Source organism: Anas acuta, chromosome 27, assembly GCF_963932015.1.
Source record: "Anas acuta chromosome 27, bAnaAcu1.1, whole genome shotgun sequence".
NCBI classification, from domain to species: domain Eukaryota; kingdom Metazoa; phylum Chordata; class Aves; order Anseriformes; family Anatidae; genus Anas; species Anas acuta.
In genome coordinates, this window is record NC_089005.1 from 4014000 (window position 1) to 4035523 (window position 21524).

Here is a 21524-nt window from a genome sequence, read left to right on the forward strand (position 1 = left end):
TTTTTTTTTTTTTTTTCCTTTTTTCCCCCGCCACGTCAGAATATTTTTAAGCTCAGATTAAAGGCATCTCTGTGGCGGGGACGGACAAGGAGCTCGTCCTGCCGAGAGGTTCCTCCGAACCGTGACACTCGCCTTTATGTCCCGAGCCAGAAAATTCCCCTTCTATCACAGGGGCTTAAGTGAGGTTTGAGTGCTCCTTGTGGCTTCTGCACCATCCAGGCATGGGGCTCGTTTTGCTGTGGGTAATTGCTTGAAGTAGCGGCTCCGTTTGTGCTCTGCCAGGCCCTTGCTTTGGTTTTCTCACTCGGCAGCCTCTGAGAGCAGAGCGGTCTGAGCCATCGCCCTCCAGCTTCAATAACTGCTCGCGAGGGAGCCGAGTTGCTGGAAGGCAAAGGAAAAGTTAAAAAATAAATAAATAATAAAACTATCACATTCTCCCAATTTTGTGAAAAATGAGATTATCTTTTTTTTTATAGTTTCCTTTTTTAGGGTTTTGCCCTAAATTGATTGATTCGTTAGGGCAGAGTGCTGGATTTGGGTTGCTGGCTTCCAGTCTCCGCCGTGGCTTTGAGCGAGGCAGAATCTGCCCCTCGGTTCCACCTAACTTGAAGCCCATAAACAACCCATTTAATCTCAAAACCCAGAATAAGCCACTGACAAAGAGCAATTCGAAAAGAAGAAGAAAAAAAAAAAAACACCCAGCCTCCCAGCACTGGCTGCACCTTGCCAGCATCTGGGAGAAACAATTAAATAATTGTTTTTGCGGTTTTATAACAGTGGGAAGAGCATGAAAATCTCCAGCCGATGTGAAAGCCGGGGCTGGAGCCACTGCTGGTTGCAGGGCTGTGAAGCTCGTGGCCGGAAAGCAGCGGTGCAGCGGGTGAGGCCAGGCTGGCACAGCCCAAAAATCCTTGGGAGAGGACAGGGGCCAGCTCTGCCTGGCTGCAAACCTGCCGCTGCTTGGCATTATCGACCCCAGCTCGTTGGCTGGCAGAATTGCCCCTTCTTTTAAAAGTAGTTATAGGCATCTGATTAAAATTATTAAAATTAAGGGGAGAAAATTTTTAAATATATATATTTTTTTTCCTTTTAAGCGGAATTCTCCGATTACCCAGCTGGCACACGACTTCAGAGCCAAGTTTTTTGCCCTGTTCCAGCGCTGCTCTTTTGCAGAGCATCCTCACGCGTGGAGGAAGGCTGCCTTTTGTTACGACTTGCCTGTTACCTCACGGCCGGCTTTCTAGGATTTGCCAGCATCCCCGGCTTCCTCTGCACCTCCTGCTCTCCGTTTTCCCCAGCTGCTCCACTGCTGAGCTCTCCTCCTCCGCCCCTACCCCGGCAGCTTTGTTACCCTGCCCTGATTCACTCCGAATTGCCACAATTCCAGTTTTTGCGGAGGCAGCAATTGCTTCCACAAGTGATTCACACCAGGAGTGGGAGGAATATTGCAAACGAGGAAGCATCTATTTACAAATAAAGATCACGGCTATCAGCACGTGGGAGGGGAGAAAGGCAAGCATGGAGGGAAACAGGGTGGCTTGGCCTCCGCTGGGCTGCAGCCGGGGTCGGCGCAGTTTGGTTTTCCTTCGGGTGCTTCCAGCTGGTGGCCAGGACCTGAATCACCTGCTGCTGGAGGAGGTTTTGGTGACCCTAGTGGGATGGGAGGAAGCTCTGCCCGGCTCCGCAGCCACCCCAGATCTCAGCAGCTGCTTATTTCTTGTTTTTCCCAGCGGCTACATCTGCCCACGAGCGGTGTCCCGGTGCTGGCCACTTCCCATCGCTGCCACGTTCAGGGGGACCATCCCCAGCAGGAGCTGAACTGCTTCAGGGAGAAGCATAGGGATGGACAAAGCCCACCCAGGCTGTGCAGCCCACGGTGTTGGCCCTGTGGGTCGAAAAAGTGGGATTTTAGGAGCTAGGTGGTGTCTGCCGCGCTGAAACGCCTGGGCTTAAAACTTGGCGCTAGGCATTCGGGGACTGGAAACGTGTGGAGCAGCGATTTCCCAGCCCCTCGTCTGCACAGAGCCGCTTTCAAATGCTAAAAGAAGATGGTATCACCTGGGAACGCCTGGAAGTTTCGGCTCGGCTCAAACCACAGGCTTGGGAGCAGCTCCCGTGCGCTGTGAGGCTGCCGCGGAGACGCTGCCTTGGCTCGGGCATGGCTGCGGGGTGTCCCTGCGGCACCGGCCCCACATGGGGGGTCCCCTCTGTGCCACCACCCTCATCCCCTCGTGCTACCACGCTCAACCCCTCATGCCACCACACTCGTCCCCATGCCTCGAGGCCAGCCCCCGTCCCAGGAGCCACCCAAGTGAAGCACGAGGGTTGGACGTGGCCCATCACAGGCCCTTGGGGACAATTCCCCAAGGCAGACGCGCTCGCCGCCGCCCCGTTTGCCATCATGGGGGGCCCCCGTGCCGCCTTCCCAGCCCCGCCGCCTGCCCTGCCCCGGGCTCCCAGGTGGCCTCGGCTGCGGCGCGGCCCTATTGATTTCGGGATGACAAAGGCTTGGATCACCAAGGTGAGATCTGCATCGGAGAGGAAGGGGCGTAGGCTCTTGGCCAGCAGCAGCTGAAGGAATGCGCTTGTGGTTAGTGAAGCAATCCGGCGGCTCGCTGCACGCCGAGGGAAGGGCCGGTTGCTGCCTTCCTCCCGGCCCTTCGCCTCCTACGAGCAAACCCACTGCCAAAAAGCGAGAGGGTTTGGGGACCCCCGTGTGTGTGTGTGTGCGGGGGGGGAATTCGCTGAGGCGAAGTCAGGGGGAGGCTTCAAAAGGCGCCCCCAAAATGGGGGAGTGAGGGGCGAGCGTGTTTGGGACAGCCCCCGGGGAGGGTAGGGGAGGGGGGGGGTCACTGTGAGGGGATCACCCCGCGTGAGGGGATGGAGGAACCCCCAAAAACACCAAAAAACACCAAAAAAACACAGGGCTGAGGGGACTGAGCCCAGCAAAGGGGCAGCTCCAGGCAGCTCCCCGGGCCTGAGGGCAGCGGGGGGCCGGGCGGCTCCGCCCCGGGGCCGGGGCCTCGGGGCCCGCAGTGGCTGGCGGCGGAGTCCGCGCCCATTTCCGCCGGCTCCGAGCCCGGCCCCTCGGCCCCGCCGCGCTCTGGGCGCTCGCCACGGCCACCGCCACCTCCAGCTCCACCATGCCGGCGGCAGCGCTGGCCCTGGGTACGTGCTGATGGTGCTGGGGGTGGGGGTCGGGGAGGGGGGGGACACGGGACGGGGCCGGGAGCGGGGTTGAGGCACGCTCGGGGCCGGCTTTGCGGAGCTTTTTGGGGTGGGGGGCTCCGTGGGACCGCGGGGCTGGAGCCACTTTGGACCCCCCCTCCCTGAGGCTCCCCGGTCCCCTGAGGGGGGTTTGGGACCCTCCAGGGTTCAAGCACGAAGCGGGGAGCCCCCCGAGCATCACCCGGAGGCACCAGCAGCCGAAGCAGCTCTCAGCATCGCTCCTCTTCCCCAATTCCCCCAAATTTTTGGCTGCCCTCCTTCCCCGAGGTATTTTCCTGAACCGCTCCTCCTCGCCTCTGGGAGCTCGGCTGCACCGACGGCCTCGACGGCGAAGGAGCCCGCTAAGTGCCTTTAATTTCTTCCAGGCTAGGCTTAATTAGCCGGAGCCTGCTTTGCAATTAAAAAAACCCGGTGCTCCTTCGCTGGGGGCACCCTGCGATGAGAAAAAGGCCGGAGCCGGCGGAGGCGCAGGTGCCGCTCGCGATGCTCGGGGAGCCCCGCGGGATGGGGAGGACGGTGGGGACCTGCTCCAGGAGGGCCGTTTGCTGGGCTGCATCCCTCTCGCTTTGATATCCCGGAGGGAAAAGGGTTGCGAGTTGTTTGGGATAAGCCACGGGGGGACCCGTGGTTGTGCTTGGGTCGGGGGGGATGCGGCACGAGGTGAGCACCGCTCGGATTCGGGACCACCACGGGTCTCAACCCCACATCTCCCTCTTTGTGCTCCCCCCATGTCCCTGCTCTGCTCCCATCCCACTCCCTCCAGAGACCCCCAGACCCCCAGTACCTATCCCAAAGGGCTCCAGCTCTGCACGGAGCATCCCTCCTGCAAGCACCCACCCCAAAACTCCGCTGTCCCGGCAGCCCCAGCCTCGATCCCTCGATTTGGGGACACCCAGGTCCCCGCTGCTCCCACTGCTTTGCTACCTGTGGGGTTTTTGAGCTCCTCCCCGGCCCCGGTGGTTGCCCACATTGGGGCTGAGCCGTGGGTTTCCCCTCGCAGCCAGCTCTTGGCTTCCCTCGGCGGTGGCGCTCCCGGGGCCGTCTGGCTTCTGTCGGCCTCGAGCCCGGTTTTGTTTAAGTCTCTGCGGTGCCCAGCCGCCGCCACGTCCTGGTAGGAGCGCTTTTCTCAACCTTATCCAAACAATAGATTGGAGCCTTCGCTTAAAATAACGAGGGAAACTGGAGCCTCCTCCCCCTCGCCCTTCTCCCGCTCCATATATACACACCTGGCGGCTGCAGAGGGCTAATCTCCAAAGCCGAGGGGAAAACATGAGCAAAGCTGATTAGGAGGGAAAACTTGAGGCAGGGAACAACCCACGGCGCTGAGCGGGAGCTCCAGGAGCAGAGTTACCGGTCCTGAGCTGCTGGAAATGGGGCTGGGATGGATGGGGACACCTGGAGGGGTGGTGGTGGTGGTTGGGATCGTGGTGGGGGCAAAGCTGGGCACGAGGTGGGACTGGGTCCATTGGCAAACCTGTGTCTTGAGCATCGGGCGTCCTGTGCCAGGAAGGTGAGTTTTTGGGAGATCTTCGCTCCTTGATGCTGCTGTTGAGACCTTCCCAAACTCGCTGGGTGGCACAAAGATGGGAAATGTTTGACGACGGCCGGGGTAATGGGGCCGAGAGCAAGCATGAAGATCCCACTGGGAAAGGTGGTGTAGGGCTGGGGCGGTTGGGTTTTGGGGAAAGCGTCTCCGTCCTGCTCACAGGGGTTTGGGATTGGGGGTGGGATAAGGGCAGGGATGCGCCGTGCTGGGGGGCTGCCCCGTGTCCCCGCAGAGCTCGGCCCCAGCCCTTGGGGGACTCACGGGGGGAGAGGAGCGGCCCTCGACCGGCGTCAGAACCACGAAACCCTTGCCAAGCGGAGAGCGAGAGGTGACGCAAAGGGGAGGTGGAGCAGCAAATAAGGCCGGGGTGAGCTCACGGGGTGAGCTGGGCTGCTTTTTTGGCTGGGCTCAGCCGGCCCAAACGGCTCGAGTGCGGGCGGGCGCTGTGCCCATCGGTGGAGAGCGGCGGGGGCGTCACTGCCGGAGCCCCCGGGGCCGAGCGCGGGCTCCCGGGCTGGCCAAACAAGAAAGCAGGAGGGGATGATGCGACCGCCCTATGACACAGGGATGAGCCATTTCCCAAAATAACGCCCGGAGTTTCCTTGGCTCGCGCGAAGGAGGGGAGAGGGGCAGGGAGGACATTGCGCCGGCCGAGCATCTCCCTGGCGTAACCCAGGTCAGCTCTGTGCAAGGGGGGAAAAAAAAAAAAAAAGCTGTGAGGAGGCAGGGCACGGCCCCAAATGTCGCTTCCCTGGGAAGAAAACACCGGGGGCAGGCAGGGGCTGCGGTGCCGTGGGGCAAGGTGCGACCGGTGCTGGTGGGGAGAAGCCAAAATGGGGAAAACCGCCCCGAAAAATAAACGGAGTGGTTGTTGGCTCGGTTTGGTGAGCCACGGGAGCAAGCCTCCTGGTGTTGTCTCGTGCTCGTTGCCTTCAGCTGAAGCTTTCTGCGTGATTTAATTAAAGCCGTGCGAGTAATTGGGTCAAAGAGGGGTCTGCGGGCAGAGGTTGTGGGAGGCTCTGCTGCTCTCAGCTGGCTTCACACCCCGGGGCCGAGCCACCCGCTTAAACCCTCGGAGCCGGTGGGGCTTCCCAAACTCTTTTCCCTGCAAAAAGAGACAATTTGGGGGCTGTGTGTCTGTGAGCAGAGATTTTGGCACCAATAGGGCGGGGGTGGCTGGAGAAGGGCTGATTTGATGCTGGGCCACTTGGGCTCGCAGCCACGGCCCCGTGGTTGCCCAGGCTGGAGCTGGGGCGAGCAGGTGTCCTGCAGGTGCTGTGACAGCACAGCACACCCTGTCCTGCTTATCTTGGGATCCTTTTTAGGGGTTTTAGGGGAATTTTTTACTTGTTTTCTGAAGCCAAAAGAATTTTTGGTCCCAGCTGGATCGGGACAGCTCCTCTGACCCCTCTCTGCCCTCTCTCCACAGGCGTGCTGGTAGCCGTGTGCCATGCCCTGGAGAACACGACGTCGGCCCTGAGCGGTGAGTTTGTTACTCGCAATAATGCCACTGGAAAAGCGACAAAGAAAACCCAGCTGTGGTTTATCTGCTTTAACCCAGCCCACGACAGCTTCCTGCGGAGCCACGCGGGCTCCGGGTGGGTGCAGGAGCCCTGGCGAGCATCGGGGCTTGCGATGTGTCAGCGCCAGGGGCAAGGCAACGCGGTGCTTGCGGTCAGGTTTCCCCTTCCTCCACGTCGGTGATTTGGAGGTTTCCTGCTTGGTTTCCCTCACCTTGCTGCGGGCACTGCGGTGCCGGTGCTGCAGGGGCGGGAGCGGAGAGCTCAGGGCTGCAGGGCACGGCCGCACAGGGCGAATTCGGGGCGGTTTTCTCCGTTCAGGACCAGGCCTGTTCCCTGCAGCTATCCCAATGTAAAGCTTCGAGGATAAGCGATGTCCTGGTGCTGGCTGGAAGGAGAAAGGTTTTGCTGAGGTCGCAGGCAGCCGGGTTCTGGGGCAGCACCTTGCCCTGAGCCTCTGGAGGTGCGGTGTGAGCCCGGCTGCTCCATCAGAAACCAGCTGGAGCGTGAAATGCCGCTGGGGCGATGCCCGGGTTGCAGGAGCAGAGCTGAGTGCTGCCTGTTTTATTTCCCCTGGTTTGTAAAACGAGAGTTGTGCCGGAGCAGCAGCCCTGCACCCGGCTCGGCGTCCCAAACTGGGCGGTGTTTGGCAGGGGGGGAGCAATGCAAGAGCTGCTCCGTGCTTGGTGTTGCACTTGCAGACTCCCACCCGAGGGAAAAGCAGTGCCAGACCCCAGGGAGTGAGGCAAAAGGGCTCTGCAGTGGTGATTTCCAAAATGCCCTCCTTGTGGGGGGCGCATCCTAGAGAGCAGACGCTCGGCATGCGGGGAAGCCTGATCCTGTTGCGGCTTTGTGGCAGATTCGGCCGGGAGCAGGGCAATTTGGGCACTGAGGCTGCAGGGGCTGCGATTTGGGAAGCCCTGGAGAGAGGAATTGCTTCCCCTCACCCCGAGGTGGGATGCTGCTCACCAGCCACCCCGCAGCTCCCTCAGGGCCGGTGCCTGACGCTGGCTCACGGCGGCACCGAGCCCTTCGCGCCCGATAAATCGCTTCATTCATAAAAGCAGCACAATGGGGAGCCGGGAGCCTTCCCCTCTGTTTCTCCTCGCTGCTGTTTCTCCAGCTCAGGTTGGGGCAGAAGCAGCACGAGGCGGTTTTGCCGTGGGGATGGAGCCGGCTGCCGCGGCGTTTCGTGGTTTGTGGCTGCTCAAAGCGAAGCAGCCTCGGCAGGACCGCGAGCAGCCCGTTTCCTCCAGCACCGGGTTAAAAAGCAGCCACGGCTCCTGGCAGGGATCTGAAACCTCTCTGGGCTGGGAAAAGGGATGGGTCAGCCGCGCTCACCGGTACGTGGCGAAGGAAAGCGGCTCCCCGAGCACCAGGGCGAGCATCTGGCCGGGCACTGATGGGACAGGAGGTGAAGCTGAGCCCCACAAACCCGAAAATGGCCGGAGCTGGGGCACTGGGACCTGGGCCAGGGCTCGGTGGTGCTGCCCGCGCCGTGGCTGCAATGTGGCCGGCAGCTGCGAGTGCCGGCGGCTGCTTAATGCGAGCCAGGAGGGCCAGGAGGACGCGGTGCCCCCGCGGGTGCTGAGCGCCTCCGAGCTGTCCCTATCGGTGCTGTTCCAGGTCCCTGCGAGATGTTTTTCCCCCTGGGATGCGGTGCAGGGGGTGAACAAGGCTTTTTTTCCCCTGATAATTTGGGGTTTTGGAGGATGGAGTGGTGCGTGCAGGATGCTCAGGGGCTGGCACATCTCATCCCCATCCGGCTGTGCCGCTCGGGCAGCTCTTCCCGAGAGCACAACCCGTGGCTTTGCTGCAAAAACTTGGGATGAACTCCCTTAAGGCATGAAAATCCCCCCAAAGGGCTGTTTTTTTTGTAGGGCTGGGGAGGGTGAAGTCATGAGCAGGGAGAGACCGGGCTCTCCTAGATAAACCCACCCCCGAGGATGGGGTTTTTGTGGCGAGAGGCTCGATGCGCTGCAGCTTTCATCTCGCAGAGGAAACATCCCAGAGCAGTCGGGGACTTCAACCGCTGCCTGCGCTGGGTTTCAGCGATGCCATCGTGAAGCCAGCAGCCTTTTTCCAAAAACAAAACCAAATCCCAGCTCCTGGCTACCCGAGGATGCTGCCCTGGGACCCCTCTTGGGGATCCGAGCATCTCCCCGGGCCCGTGCGGGGTCTCGGCTCGCTGCGCCTCGCTCAGGACCCGGAAGCATTCGGCAGACGTGGGTTTAATTACCCCGGCCTGCCATAAATTCACGGCAACAGGAACTTGAGGTGGCTTTGAAACGACAGCGATCGGATGTGCTTTTATGCGAGGGCTAATCCGAAAGCAGGATATTTGTTTTCCGTCTCTGCTGCGGAGGATAATTTAAACCAGCGCGGGGCGTAATGGAAACCAGCATCCCCGGCGCGCGGCGCTGCTCCCTCCCCAAATTTGGGGCCGGGGCAGACCCGAGGCTGTCGGTTAACTCTCTCCACCCCCGTTTTAAGCTTTAAGCTCTTTAGTAAATTCCTCTAGTGCCTGCGAGGCTTATTTCCCACGGGGGGGCTCGGGTAGGAGCGATGTGGGCACATTTTGGTGGACGGAGACATCCAGCAGCCGTGCAGAAATAGCAAAAAAATACATTTATTTTTTTTTCTTTCTATTTTTCATCCTTTTATTTTTTTCTCTCTGCTGCAGGTCCGCCGGTGGCGGCGGCGGTGCGGTCCCACTTCAATGAGTGCCCCGATTCCCACAGCCAGTTCTGCTTCCACGGGACCTGCCGCTTCCTCGTGCAGGAGGACAAGCCGGCGTGCGTGTAAGAGCCGCTTCGGAGAGGGGGGAGAACGGTCCTGAGCCCCCCAAGAAGTGCCTCTGAGCACAAATTTGGCTTTGGAGCCAGGATGAGGAGCCGCAGAGCCACCAAGGGATGATCCCGAGGACCTGCGGGTGCCACAGGATGATCTGGGGGTGCTGCCATATGGGGAGGGGGGTGACAAAATCCCAGCTGCAGCACCACGGGGTGGCACGTGCCCCGTTCCGCGGGGTGCCGACACCACCCCTAACTTCAGCGTGGGTTTTGCTGGGAAAAAGCACCCCAAAACGCACAAGTTTCTACTTGAAATTTCCCCAAAGGGGTGGGACTTGAACCCGTCCCTGCCCCCCAGGGGTGACACTGCTGTCCTGGTCCCGCTGCAGGTGCCACTCGGGGTACGTGGGGACGCGCTGCGAGCACGCCGACCTCCTGGCCGTGGTGGCCGCCAACCAGAAGAAGCAGACGATCACCGCCCTGGTGGTGGTGGCCGTGGTGGCCTCGGTCGTGCTCATCGCCGTCTGCGTGCTCATACAGTGAGTAAGGGGGCCCCACAGCTCCCGATGGGGACATTTGGGGTGCGACGCAGGACCCCAAACCTCAACCACCGCCTCCCTTTTGTCCTGCAGCTGCTGCCGGCTGCGGAAGCGCTGCGGGTGCTGCCGGGAACCCCTCTGCGGCCAGGAGAAGCCGGCCGGGCTCCTGAAGGGCGGCGCGTCCTGCTGCCACGCCGAGACGGGTACGGGACGGCACCGGGGTTGGGCGGGCACGGCGGGGCCCCCCCTGACCCCGCTCCCTCCTTCTTCTTCTCCTGCAGTCGTCTGACGCAGCCGGAGCTGCCACAGCCGAGCCAGGACGCCGCGCCGGGGATGAACACAGCTTCTTTCCTTCGGTTTCCCTGTTTTTTTTTCCCCTTTCCTCTTCTTTTTTCCTTATTTTCCTTTTTTTTATTTTTATTTTCCTTTTTTTATTTTTATTTTCCTGGGTTTTTTTCCTCCCCACCATGGGGGATGGCAGCAAGCCCCGCAGAGGGCCCACGTCCCCCCCCTCCCAAGGTGACGGCAGCGGGGGAACCGACGCAGCGGGCGCTGGCAGAGGAGGAGCTCCCAGTGCCTCCCAGTACCTCCCAGTACCTCCCAGTACCTCCCAGTGCCTCCCGCTCCATTCGACAATCCAGCTCCCACTGCCGTCCCCACCGCCAGAGCTTTCAGCCCAGAGTGCTGGAAATGGGGGAAAACACCCCAAAATCCTGCCTGCTGCGGAACCGGCCCCTGGAAAGCTTAATTTGTGTTTCTGGTTGTTGTTTTTTCCTTCAAATGCTCTTTTTTTTCTCTTCTTTTTTAACCAAAAGGCAAAAAGAGAACCCAAACCCAGCCGAGCGCGGGGTCACTGGGTTTATTTTTCTACGAGCGTGCCTGCTGGAAAAAAAAAGTGCCGCCGAGCCCTCAGCTCGGCAATCCTCCAAAGCCCCAACGCCGCACGGACCTTTGGGGACAGATCTGCTCTTTTTAGGACGAATAAAACCGAACCGTAATCCTAGGGAACCTCCTCAAGCCGGTGCTCTAACCTCCCATCGACTCGTTAATCCTTTCCGTAGTCTTTATCATAACCGACCCAAAGCTTTTTTTTCTTTTTTTTTTTTTTTTGTTTTTTCTTGGTTTTGTTTTTGTTTTGTTTTTTTTTAGTCATGGTTACTCTGTCTTCTGTATATGTTGCACTGAAAGTTAATATTTAATGTTTTAATTTATTTTGTGTGGTTTAAATTAATTTTGATTTCTATAATATGTTATTGTGATCGGCTGTCCTGTTATTATTTTTTTCCCTTCCCCCCCTCCCCCTAATATACCTGGATTAGAGTTATTTAAGTGATATAAAGGACACTTTTTTCAGAAGGCTGTGCCTGGGCTCTGGTGTTGTGCTCACGGTTTGGTTTCTGGGGGGGGAGTTGAGTCTCTTTTGGGGTTTTTCTTTTTTGCTCTAAGCTCCAGGGTGGCAGCCCTTGAAGGAAGTTGCTTGCAGCTCTTTAGGGGCAGCAACGCGGTGTCACCACCCTGCAGCGATGGAAACAACGGCAACGTTTGCACCTTGGACTTGCAAAGTAACGGGGGGGCCCTGCGGGACCCTGGCTGCATTTTGGGGTTTGGGATGGGGTAAATGGGGTTGTGCGTGCATGCTCATGCTCCACCGTGTCCGCCAGCTCCCGCAGCCTCCTGCTGGCTCATGCATTCTCCGGATTTTTGCCCCACGCCGTCACGGCGGTGGCTCCGGGCGCGGGCGGGCCGGGGCTGGCGGTGGCCCCGTACTGGGGATGTGGCCACCGGCCCAGGAGCAGGATGAGGCCGCGGGGGCTCGGTGCAGCGCTGGGGGGGTTTGAAGGGCTTGGTAAAGGCTCAGCACCGAGAGCCAGGCAGGGTGAGAGCAGCCCTTGCTCTGTGGTGCTGTACGGGCATTGCATCACAGGCTGGGTGTTGCATCAGGGTGTGCACATTGCATGGGGGGGGGGGGGGGGGGGGCACAGCAGTGCAAGCTGTTATAGAGCAGCACTGCATGGCGGTACAGGGGTGCAAAGCAGCATGGCATGCAGCAGCACAGCATTGCACGGGCATGCAGCATTGCATCTCATGCAGCACAGTGCACTGGGGCAGCATTGGGCAGCAGGCAGCCTTGCACACCAGTGTAGCGTTGCGCAGTGTGCAGCATTGCACGACATGCACTATTGCACACCGTTACAGCATCACACATCCTTGCAGTGCTGCACAGCATGCAGCATCACCCACCGGTGTGGCATTGCACAGCATGCAGCATTGCACACCGTTACAGCACTGTACACTGTTGCAGTGTTGCACACTGTTATACTGCTGCAAGGTGCTGCAGTGTTGCATACTTTGCAGCGTTGCACACTGTTACAGCGCTGTGCACAGTCGCGATGTTGCATGCTGCTGCGACATTGCATGCCGCTACATCGTTATGCCCTGTTGCAGCATTGCACACAGTTATAGCCCTGCATACTGTTGCAGCATTGCACACCATTGCAGCATTGCATGTCGTTGCAGCATTGCACATCATGATGCAGTTGCACGCTGCTGCAGCGTTGCAAGCCTTTGCAGCGCTGCACACCCTTGCACACCGTTGCACACCCTTGCATCATTGCACAGCGGGTGCCGCCAGGGCTCTCCCCGCCCCTTTCCCCGTCCCTGCAGGGCGGTGCCGGGGCTCCCCCCGCCCTGTTCCTCCCCTCCCCTTTTCCCTCCCCTTCCCCTTTTCCCCCCGCCCCGGGGGCGGCGCTGCCGGGGCCGGCCCGGGCATGGCGGAGGAGGCTCAGAGCCGGGTGCAGGCGGCGGTGGAGAGCGCGGTGCAGGAGCTGGAGCGGGACAGCATCCGCGGCATGCAGGTACCCCCAGGGGCCCCCCCCGCACCCCCCTCTCCGAGTTACCCCTGCTCGAGCAAAGCCCCCCCCCCCCCGGCCCGTGCAGCTCCTACCCCCCCCCCCCCCCATGCAACCTTTTCGGCTCTCCCGTGCATGCCTGGTGCACGCCCAGAGCCCCCCAGTACAAGCCCAGAGTCCCCCAAGTGCCTGCCCTATGCAACCTTTGTGCCCCCCAATTATTTGCCCTGTGCAATCTTTGCACCCCCCCAAGTGCCTGCCCTGTGCAACCTTTGTGCCCCCCGCAAACGTATGCCCTGTGCAAGGCTGTGCAACCCCCCAGCATTCTCTGTGCAAATTTTGTGCCCCCCCCTTCCCCCTGCAACCTTTGTGTCCCCCAAGTGCATGCCCTATGTAAGCTATTTCCTCCCACCCTGTGCAAGGTTTGTGCATCCCCCCCCCCATGCTCTCTGCAAGTTTTGTGCCCCCACCCCTGCAAACTCTGTGCCCCCCCTAGTGCACCCCCACACCTCCCCAAACGCCCGAGGAGGTTGCACCCAGCTCCGTGCACAGCAGCACCGCGGGCTCTGCCTGCTGCAAGGCGCTCACACAAAGTGGGGGGCTTCCCTGGGGGGGGGGGGGGGGCTGCACCTTGCTGACCCCATCTCTTTGCAGGGAGCCATGTTCCGGTGCAGCGCCCGGTGCTGCGAGAACAGCACGGCCTCCATGCAGCAGGTGCAGCAATGCATCGAGCGGTGCCACGCACCCCTGGCCCAGGCACAAGCCATCGTCACCGGCGAGCTGGAGCGCTTCCAGGTGGGGAACAACACAACCACAGTGCGGAGCAGGGTGCACGGCAGCAGTGGGGGGCTCCCTGAGCCTGCTGACCCCCCCTTCTGTGTCCCCTTGCCCCCATGCAGGACCGCCTGAGCCGCTGCACGCTGCATTGCAACGACAAAGCCAAGGACGCGCTGGAGGCAGGCGGCACGGAGGCGCGGGTACGCGCCCAGCTCGACGCCTGCGTGGCCGCCTGCGGGGACGACCACCTGCGCCTCATCCCCGCCATGGCCAAGAAGATGAAGGACAGCCTGGCCGCCCTCCGGCAGTAGCGGGGCGCCGGGGGCGGCGCGCTCATTAAAGGCGAGGAGCCACACTCGGCCTGCTTGCGGGGTCGGGGGGTGCTCAAGGGGCTGCAGCCCTCTGGGGGGGGCTCCTGCAGCAGCAGCCGTGCAGGGGGTGCAGGGGGAGCTGTGCAGATGTGCAACGGATCGGGTGATGCCTTTGTACGGTGTAGGGTGAGCCCCCACAGCGTGCACAGAGGGTGCATTTGGTGATGGTTGCATGTGTGCACGGTGCCCCCTGGGTGTGTGTGTGTGTGCAATGGAGGCGTGGCCCCTGTGTGTGTGCTGAGCACAGCCTGCACATGGGTAGGGTGACCATCGGTGTGTGTGCATGGGGCAGGACAGCAGAGTGTGTGTGTGCAATGCAGGAGGTGCAATAAAGCACAGTACAGCGAGTGCAATGATGTGCAATACAGTTGGCGCAGTAGCATGCAATGCAAGGGGAATGCAATAACATCTGATGCAGGGTACGTTCAATGCAACAGGTGCTATGGTGTTCAATGCAGCAGGTGTGCAGAGCAGTAGGTGTGTTGTGTAGGGCACATGCCGTGCAATGGATGCAGTAATGTGCATTGCAGTGGGCGCACAATGCAGGGAGCGCACAATGGGGCAGGCGTGCAATGCGGTGGGTGCAATATTGTGCAATGCAGTGGCTGTGCTGTACAGGTGTGTGCAATGCAGGGGCGCACTAAAATGCAATGCAGTGGAAGCAGTAACTCGCAATGCAGCAGGCATGCAATGCAGCGGGTGCAAGGATATAACAGCAGGGCACAATGCAGCAAGGGCGCAATAGCGTGCAATGCAGCAGGGGTGCAACGCAGGGCACAACAACATGCAACACGGCGGGGTTGCAATGCAGCAGGGGTGCAATGCAGGAAGCAATAATGTGCAATGCAGCAGGTGCAAGAATGTGCAATGCAGCAGCTGTGCAATGCAGCAGCTGTGCAGTGCAGGCTGCAGTAAGGTGCAGTGCAGCGGCTGTGCAATGCCCGGTGCGATGCCCCCTTTGCAGCCGGCGGTGCCGCCACGTGCCGCGGCGCCACGTGCAGGGCTGCGCCGCGCGCCTGCGCCTCCCCCCCACCCACCGCCGCCGCCGCTGATTGGCCGCCGGGAAGGCGCGAAGGGCGGGGGGGCGGGGCGGGCGGCGAAGGGCGAGCGCGATTGGCGGAGGGCTCGGGGGGCGGGCGCGATTGGCTGGGGCGGGCCGCGTGCTGACGTCAGAGCGCGGCGCGAGCGGCTGCGTGAGTGAGGGCCGGCGGCGCTGAGGGGACGCCATGAGCAAGGCGCACCCGCCAGAGCTGAAGAAGTGAGAGCGGGGCCGGGACGGAACGGGCCGGGCCGGGGGGCACCGGGAGGCACCGGGAGGGGCTGCGGGGCCGGGGGGGGGCGGAAAATTTGAGGGGGGGCGGGCACGGAGCCGCCCGCTGGGCTCCCGGCATGCCCCGCGGCCCGGTGTCATGGCGGCCGTGCCCCCCCTCCACAGACCCCTTTTCTCCTCAGACCCCCCCCACCCCCCAGACTTACCCCTTAGACCCCCCCCCGTTTCCCCCAGATTTCTCCTCAGACCACCCCCATTTCTCCTCAGACCCACCCCACGTTCCCCCAGACCCCACCCCCTTAGGCCTCCCCCCTCAGATCCCCGTCACACTCCCCTTTTTCCTCAGACCCCCCCCTTTTCCCTATACTCCCCCCTCAGACCCCCCCCTTTCCTCTCAGACCCCCCCCTTCCCCCGTATTCCCCCTTAGGCCCCTCCCCATTCCCCCTCAGGTTCCCCCCTTTCTCCCCAGCCCCCCCAGACCTCCCCACACACCTCAGCGCCTCTCACCTCTTCTCCATTTCATTGCAGGTTCATGGACAAGAAGCTCTCATGTGAGTCCTGGCGCCGCGCTGTGTCCCCATGTCACCCCCCTTGAGCCCCATTAATGCCAACCCACATCCCATCTCCTGCTTTAAGGAGTTTTTTTGGCCCCATGGCAATGTGATGCTCTAATTTCCCCTCACTAACTAAAAAAAAAAAACACATAGAAGTTCCCTTGTGGGGAGAGCTGCTGCCTGCCCTTTACACCCGACGCGTTTCTTGCAGTGAAGCTGAACGGCGGCCGCCACGTGCAGGGCATTCTGCGGGGCTTCGATCCCTTCATGAACCTGGTCATCGATGAGTGCGTGGAGATGGCGCAGGGAGGGCAGCAGAACAACATTGGCATGGTGGTGAGTGCTGCGGGGGCGGGCAGGGGGCAACAAACTCTGCACCGCTGCACAAACCTAAATCAATTGTGTCCAAAAAAGCCATGTTTTAAAAAGCCACAACTCCTGTGTCCAAAAATAGCCACATTTTAGACTGTGTCACCTCACTGCTCTCACCTTCTCTTCACAGGTAATACGAGGGAACAGCATCATCATGCTGGAAGCTTTGGAGCGAGTGTAGAGCCAGTGAAACCCGCTGTGACGAGACCGAACCTGCCCCGTTCTGTGAACCCCTTTCCCTGAACCTGGAGTGAAGTGTTCAGGAGTGAAAACTTATTTTTTTTTTTTAATAAATTTTGTAATGGTTGAAGTAACTCGTGTGAGTTGGACTTTTTGTGTAGCCGGAACGTGACTTCTGTGAGCAGAGCAGTGTGTCGGTAGCTTTAAGCTTCAGGGAACACTCTCAGAATGCTAAATCTCTCCAAGAGGATTTTAAAATGGCTCTACTTTCGGTTTTCTTCCCTAAAAAACAGGCAACAAAGCTGAGCCTTGTTCGTGGGGTCTCGATTGCCAAGAAAACGGTAAATTCCCTTCTGCTGATAGTGCTGGAGAGCGCTTGGGTTGAAGGGGGCTGCCTGGCAGGAGGAAATGTTTTAAATTAAGGTTTTTAAGTATATTTTTTGCTCTCTGTCTGCTCTGTGGCCAGCTTGTGCCGACGCTCCGGGACTACAGAGGCACTTGTGGTGCACGCCCAGGGCCTGCAGGGGCTGTGCAGAAACATTGGGAGCTTCCTAAACAAAACCTGGCCTTTTTGGGGTGGTTTTGTGAGCCAGTCAATGCCCCTTCCAGGTCCTCAGTGAACAGGACTTTTTTTTTCAGGTCCTTTTTTGTTACTTTTTTTTAACAAACCTTTTCCTCCAGCCCTCCCTGGCTACGTGACATTTTCAGGAGCCCGCTATGTACAGCGCCGCAGGCAGGCGCCGGGGCTGAGTATGTAACCCATAAATATTTAGGTACCCATCATATAGATGAGTATAAATATTTAGTTTGCTTCCCAGCCCCTCCACGGAGTGGCTTCCAGAAGCTGGAAGCCTTCAAACAGCGCGGAAGGAGGAAAGCAGGGACAGAAGCAGCAACTTGGACGCAATAAATGCGACCCCAGCTGAATTCCTCTGGTGGTAGGCAGGTTTACAAGTGTACAGCTGCTTTTTTGTTCTGCAATTTAGCTTTAATTAGCTAAATTCATCACTCCTAGCATGAGGCAGTGCTCGTGGTGGCCTGCTGCTGAGCCTGAGCTCTCCAGGTGAGCGCAGCCTTGCCCCTGCAGCTAACTAACAGCCAATTAATTAACTTGTTCTCCATCAGGGAGGAATTCCTGTCCAGAAATCTGGGATTAGCCGCTAGCACTGACGTTATTCCTTCAGTTCTCAGCCCTGCAGTGCTCGCTGAGGATGACTACACCGGTACGTGGCTGACGAAGGCCCGGCAGCAGCTCCGTGAGAACGCAACACAACCCAGACAGAGCTCCAGGCGACGCCTCCAGCTCCCTCCGAACCATCACGTTAGTTTTATTTTAATGACAATCCAGTGCTTTCTGCATAGTTGGACATGGTTGAGGTGTCGCAGCAGCGTTAGGTACGGTCAAGGGGACAGAAAAGCTTCTCCCGAAAAGCTGAGCTGCTAAAACCAAGCGGGGCCCTGCTGTAGGCAGCTAAACCTTGACAAAAAGCGGGCGTTTTGGCAACTCCCCCAACCCCCTTATCTAGAAGCAGACCCATCTCCCTCCCCCAGCTCACAGTACTTCTGGACGCAAATTAAAAGTTAAAAACGAAGCCACGATTTCCACTGCACCAAGAGCTAACTACTTGATAGATCCTAAAAAAAAAAAAAAAAGTCCAGGCAGAAAAGTTTAGGGCCAAGATGTTGATTTTTTTCCCCAACTGAAGGAAATCGATGCACACAGGTTTTGGGGGGGGCTCAGTTGAACACAGCGATGTAGATCCTCGTTGAGAAGGACACTTTGGGGTCAACGTGGCATTTACACCTCGGGGGCAGAGCGAGTGTTTTGCGTGAGAGCGCTCATTTAAAGCGCCTGCCACCTTTTAATTACCGTTCCAATCAAGCAGTGCCTGCATGGAGGCAGCTGGGTGGCCTCAGGTCCAAGCGAGGCGCTCCTCGGGCTCAGAGCTCCGTCTTCAGCTTCTCGTGCAAGTCCTCCTGGTCGATCTTGTCGGCGTTGCCGTACCAGCGGTGGTAGGCGAGCAGCGCCGCGTTCTTGGCCGCGATCGCGCTCATCTCCATGGCGCTGGCGGCCCACTCGATGCCGTTGAGGTAATAGAGCTGCTCGTGGAGGATGATCGGGGGTAACGGCTCCGGGGGGCTGTAGTGAGGGTACGCCAGCCACTTCTTCACCTTGACCGAGTCATAGGAGGAGAAGAGCAAGTTGAGCTGCTCTTTGGTGAGCACTTCCTTGGAAAACACTTTCCAGACGGCCGACTGCAGGGGCAGCTTTCCTTCCTCGCCCTTTTTTTCCACCGGAGACACCACCCCTAAGCTGTTGATGAAGAGTTTGGGATTCTCCGTGGTGAAAATGGAACCGAAACGAAAGGCGGAAGGGTCCTGGTAACCGAAGAAGGAGGCATTTAAGCGCCCGTGCACGAAGGTCGCCACGGTCTGGTGGTAGGGGCTGGAGAACTCGGGGACGGGAGGGTCGAAGTTCTTGAAGGTGATGTTGGCCATCCTGCGGTTCAGCGGAGCAGCGATGATGACGATGTCGTACGTGTCCCCCGTCACCCCCGCTGTCGTGTTGTAGGTGACCTGGTAGAGCTTAACGGGGTCCCCTGGCGAGGAGAGAAGAGCTCGGTCGTCCCGTTTCACCACTGGGGGAAATCCCAGCATCCTTCCCACTTTTAAATCCCATCCCACTGGGGTTTATTACGCTTTGTTGTCAGCTGAAGCTTTTTGAAGTCGTACACGCTCAGCTTGTCATCTTTGGCTTTGAACAGAGCCCAGTTTTTTCATTTTAAAAGACCAAAGAAAGGCTTTGGTCCAAGCAGAGCTGCAGCTGAGCAGTGTTCTCCTCCCCACCAAAGCAGAAACAAATGCAACTCACCTGTGGATCTGGGTCTGGTTTTGGGCTCTATAGACAAAACCGTTCCGGAGATAACTTCTGCTTTCGAGGCGTAGATGAGGCCAGTGCAGACGAGTTTGTTTCCCCCTTTTACCGACCAAAGGCCCGATTCTGCCCCTGACAGAGAGACAGCACCTACAAGGAAACCACGATCATTAGCACTACTTATCCAGCACCGGTCTTTAGGGAAATGCTTGAGGCAGCAAGTGGAAAATTAAAGGAAATGGTGTCCCATCAGGACACAGAGCTTGCTTAATGACACAGCTAAGTAGGTCACGTTAGCGAGCGATTGCTCATTTGCCAGAGTAACCCAGTAACCCAGCCAGGGAGGGCAGCGGAAGGAATCGTTCTGCGATAGGAAATAAATAAATTGGTTGCTGCCAGCCCAGCCCAGGAAGCAGGAACCCCAACACACACGGTATGAAGAGCACGAGGTCACCAGGACATCATTCCGCCTCGTGTGCCCCTTTTCCCAGGGGGAGGACCTAGGAAACACCCACCTACGAACCCGTTTATGTTGACACCTTGCCCGTAATTGACTCTCATGGTCGGGCAAACCATCTCGTTTATGAACTTGTGGGAGAAGCTGGCCTTCTGCATGGCTTCATCGATGGTTTGGTTCAGCATCTGGATGAAATCGTTCCCTCCGAGGGCGTGAAAGAGCCGCTCGTTGCTGCTGAAGGTGTAGTCATACGTCTGGTAGCGATAGATCCTTTAACGGGAGAAAAGGAAATACGCTCGCACCAGCTGCACAACACGTGCACCAGCCAAGGCGCTCTTATCGGGGAAACAGAATTCAAGCGTTCAGTTGCTGTTAATTATCTGCTGCCCTTGGAAAATGAAAAGAATCTCACGGTGCCTCCTGGGGTAGGGCTCCCGAGAGCCTTTGAAGGGAGCAGCAGGGCTCGTCCTTCCAGCCATGACCTAACCTAAGTGGTAACAGGTCTAAAGAGAGCCCATTTTCAATCCGCTCACCTTTCCTAACCAAAGCACATCGTGCACTGCTACAAATTCAACGACCTTTAGCACCCAGGTGCCAGAGCCATGGATCGTCTGATCCCCAACCCACGTTTCTGCCGGCAGCACATTGCCTCATCTACTTTTTTTTAGTAGATGAGGCAACTCATCTACTAAACTCATCATTACAGGACTTACCTCGATCTTCCTCCTCGGGAAAAGATTACCAACAGAAAGAGAGCAACCAGAGCCTTGTTTCTCAGTGCCAACGGGACGATTTCACCCATTTTTGCAACTCGGCAGGCACTGCACCCATGCCAGCAGCCAGGAACCTTTTCCTCCCTAACGCTCCTACCACTTGTAAGTGAAGTCCAGCGCTCAGCACGTGGCTTCCAGCCACCGAGGCGGCCTCCTTACCGCATGAACTTGTCCAGGATGTCCTCCACCCACATGTACATTCGCAGGGGGTTGAGGCCGTAGTGCCAGAGGAGCTTGAGGACGTTGATGATGTACCAGCTGCTCTCCTCGAAGACGAACTCCTCTCCGTTGTAAATGCCCGCAAGGCCGCCAGAGACGGGGGCAGCGGGGAGACCTTGAGAAAAGGGGTGGGAAAAAAAAGGTAATTTAGTGAGGCTGGAATTTCAAGGCTTGGATTTTAGCTTCCTGAGAGGATTTCAGCTTCCTGAGGAGATTTTAGCTTCAGCTGGATGTTATAATTTGGTCCTGGAGCTGTTATAAGGAAGGGAAGGGGTTCGTTTATCTGCAGCCCCCCAATACGAGGGGCCCCACCTGCCTCAGACGAGCACGTGGAATTGCTGGGGAGATTCATGGGGGGATTTTTAGGGTCGGGGAGGGGGAAAATAACAAAGCTTTGCCCTGGCTCACCCAGCTCCTTGACGAAGTGCTTCATGTGCAGGTTGAGGGGGTGCAGGACCGAGCCCCCCGCCTCATAGCCCTCTCCCTCCACCTCCAGCGTGGCCAGGCGGCCTCCCACCGCCTCCCTCTCCAGCACCTCGATCCGGACGCCCCTCCCGAACTTCTCCCGGAGGAAATAAGCCGCCGCCGTGCCCCCGATGCCACCGCCGACCACGGCTGTGAGGAAAAGGAGCCATGAGGAGGAGGAGGAGGAGAAGGAGGAAGGCAGCGCGGAGCCCCCTCAGGACCCCCTCCCGGCCCCCCAACCCCGCCGTTACCGATCCTCCCGGGGGCACCGCGCTGCCCCCCTTGGCCCAGGGCGGCCGGGGCGAGGGCGGCGAGGAGCAGCAGGAGGCTGGCGGCCGGCATGGCGCTGTGTGGGGCCGGGCCAGGCCGGGCCGTGGCTCCGAGGCGGGGCGGAGCAGGGTTAAAGGCGGCGGGGCGGGGGCCGGGCAGCAGCCGCGCCGCTGGTGTAGTGGTATCATGCAAGATTCCCATTCTTGCGACCCGGGTTCGATTCCCGGGCGGCGCACCTCTATTTTTATTATTTTTTTCCTACTTTATTTTATTTTTTTAATTACTTTTATCGCCTGAGGGAGACGCGGGGACACTTTTAACCTCATAACACCGAGACGGGGGCACAAAAACCGGCGATAAACCCCCAAATTAAACGGGAACCGGGAACACAGCGCATGCGCACAACCTCCTCCTTCCCCCTCCTCCCCTCCCCTCACGTCCCTTCCCCGCGCGCACGCGCACGCTG

At 58.9% G+C, this 21524-nt stretch overlaps 4 protein-coding genes and 1 non-coding gene across 7 annotated transcripts; 4 read left to right on the top strand and 1 right to left on the bottom strand.

The window, feature by feature from the left end:
- The first annotated feature begins 3021 nt into the window (after positions 1 to 3021).
- TGFA (transforming growth factor alpha) lies at positions 3022 to 10981 on the top strand. Of its 2 annotated transcripts, none has more exons than XM_068662456.1 (6): positions 3022 to 3168; positions 6204 to 6257; positions 8978 to 9089; positions 9476 to 9625; positions 9719 to 9828; positions 9907 to 10981. In XM_068662456.1, the coding sequence occupies exons 1-6, from the start codon at positions 3144 to 3146 to the stop codon at positions 9912 to 9914; spliced, it is 459 nt and encodes a 152-aa protein (XP_068518557.1). In that variant the 5' UTR covers positions 3022 to 3143; the 3' UTR covers positions 9915 to 10981. The 2 variants fall into 2 exon arrangements, with proteins under 2 accessions (XP_068518557.1, XP_068518556.1); XM_068662455.1 differs by having other exon boundaries at positions 3031 to 3168; positions 8978 to 9095.
- Positions 10982 to 12320: 1339 nt separating this feature from the next.
- Positions 12321 to 13562, top strand: FAM136A (family with sequence similarity 136 member A). The gene is made up of 3 exons (XM_068662453.1): positions 12321 to 12480; positions 13129 to 13269; positions 13374 to 13562. Exons 1-3 carry the CDS (start codon positions 12394 to 12396, stop codon positions 13560 to 13562), a joined length of 417 nt encoding a protein of 138 aa, XP_068518554.1. The 5' UTR covers positions 12321 to 12393.
- On the top strand, positions 13484 to 16133 carry SNRPG (small nuclear ribonucleoprotein polypeptide G). Of its 2 annotated transcripts, none has more exons than XM_068662458.1 (4): positions 13484 to 13593; positions 15422 to 15444; positions 15659 to 15783; positions 15950 to 16133. In XM_068662458.1, exons 2-4 carry the CDS (start codon positions 15426 to 15428, stop codon positions 15998 to 16000), a joined length of 195 nt encoding a protein of 64 aa, XP_068518559.1. In that variant the 5' UTR covers positions 13484 to 13593; positions 15422 to 15425; the 3' UTR covers positions 16001 to 16133. The 2 variants fall into 2 exon arrangements, with proteins under 2 accessions (XP_068518559.1, XP_068518558.1); XM_068662457.1 differs by lacking the exon at positions 13484 to 13593 and adding an exon at positions 14745 to 14880.
- A 1170-nt stretch (positions 16134 to 17303) lies between these two features.
- PCYOX1 (prenylcysteine oxidase 1) lies at positions 17304 to 21274 on the bottom strand. The gene is made up of 6 exons (XM_068662445.1): positions 21040 to 21274; positions 20732 to 20938; positions 20264 to 20438; positions 19390 to 19601; positions 18872 to 19024; positions 17304 to 18599 (listed from the first exon to the last, which is right to left on the bottom strand). The coding sequence occupies exons 1-6, from the start codon at positions 21257 to 21259 to the stop codon at positions 17941 to 17943; spliced, it is 1626 nt and encodes a 541-aa protein (XP_068518546.1). The 5' UTR covers positions 21260 to 21274; the 3' UTR covers positions 17304 to 17940.
- Positions 21223 to 21293, top strand: TRNAG-CCC (transfer RNA glycine (anticodon CCC)). Its single transcript has one exon. It is a non-coding gene; the product is annotated as a tRNA-Gly (tRNA).
- Positions 21294 to 21524: the final 231 nt, after the last annotated feature.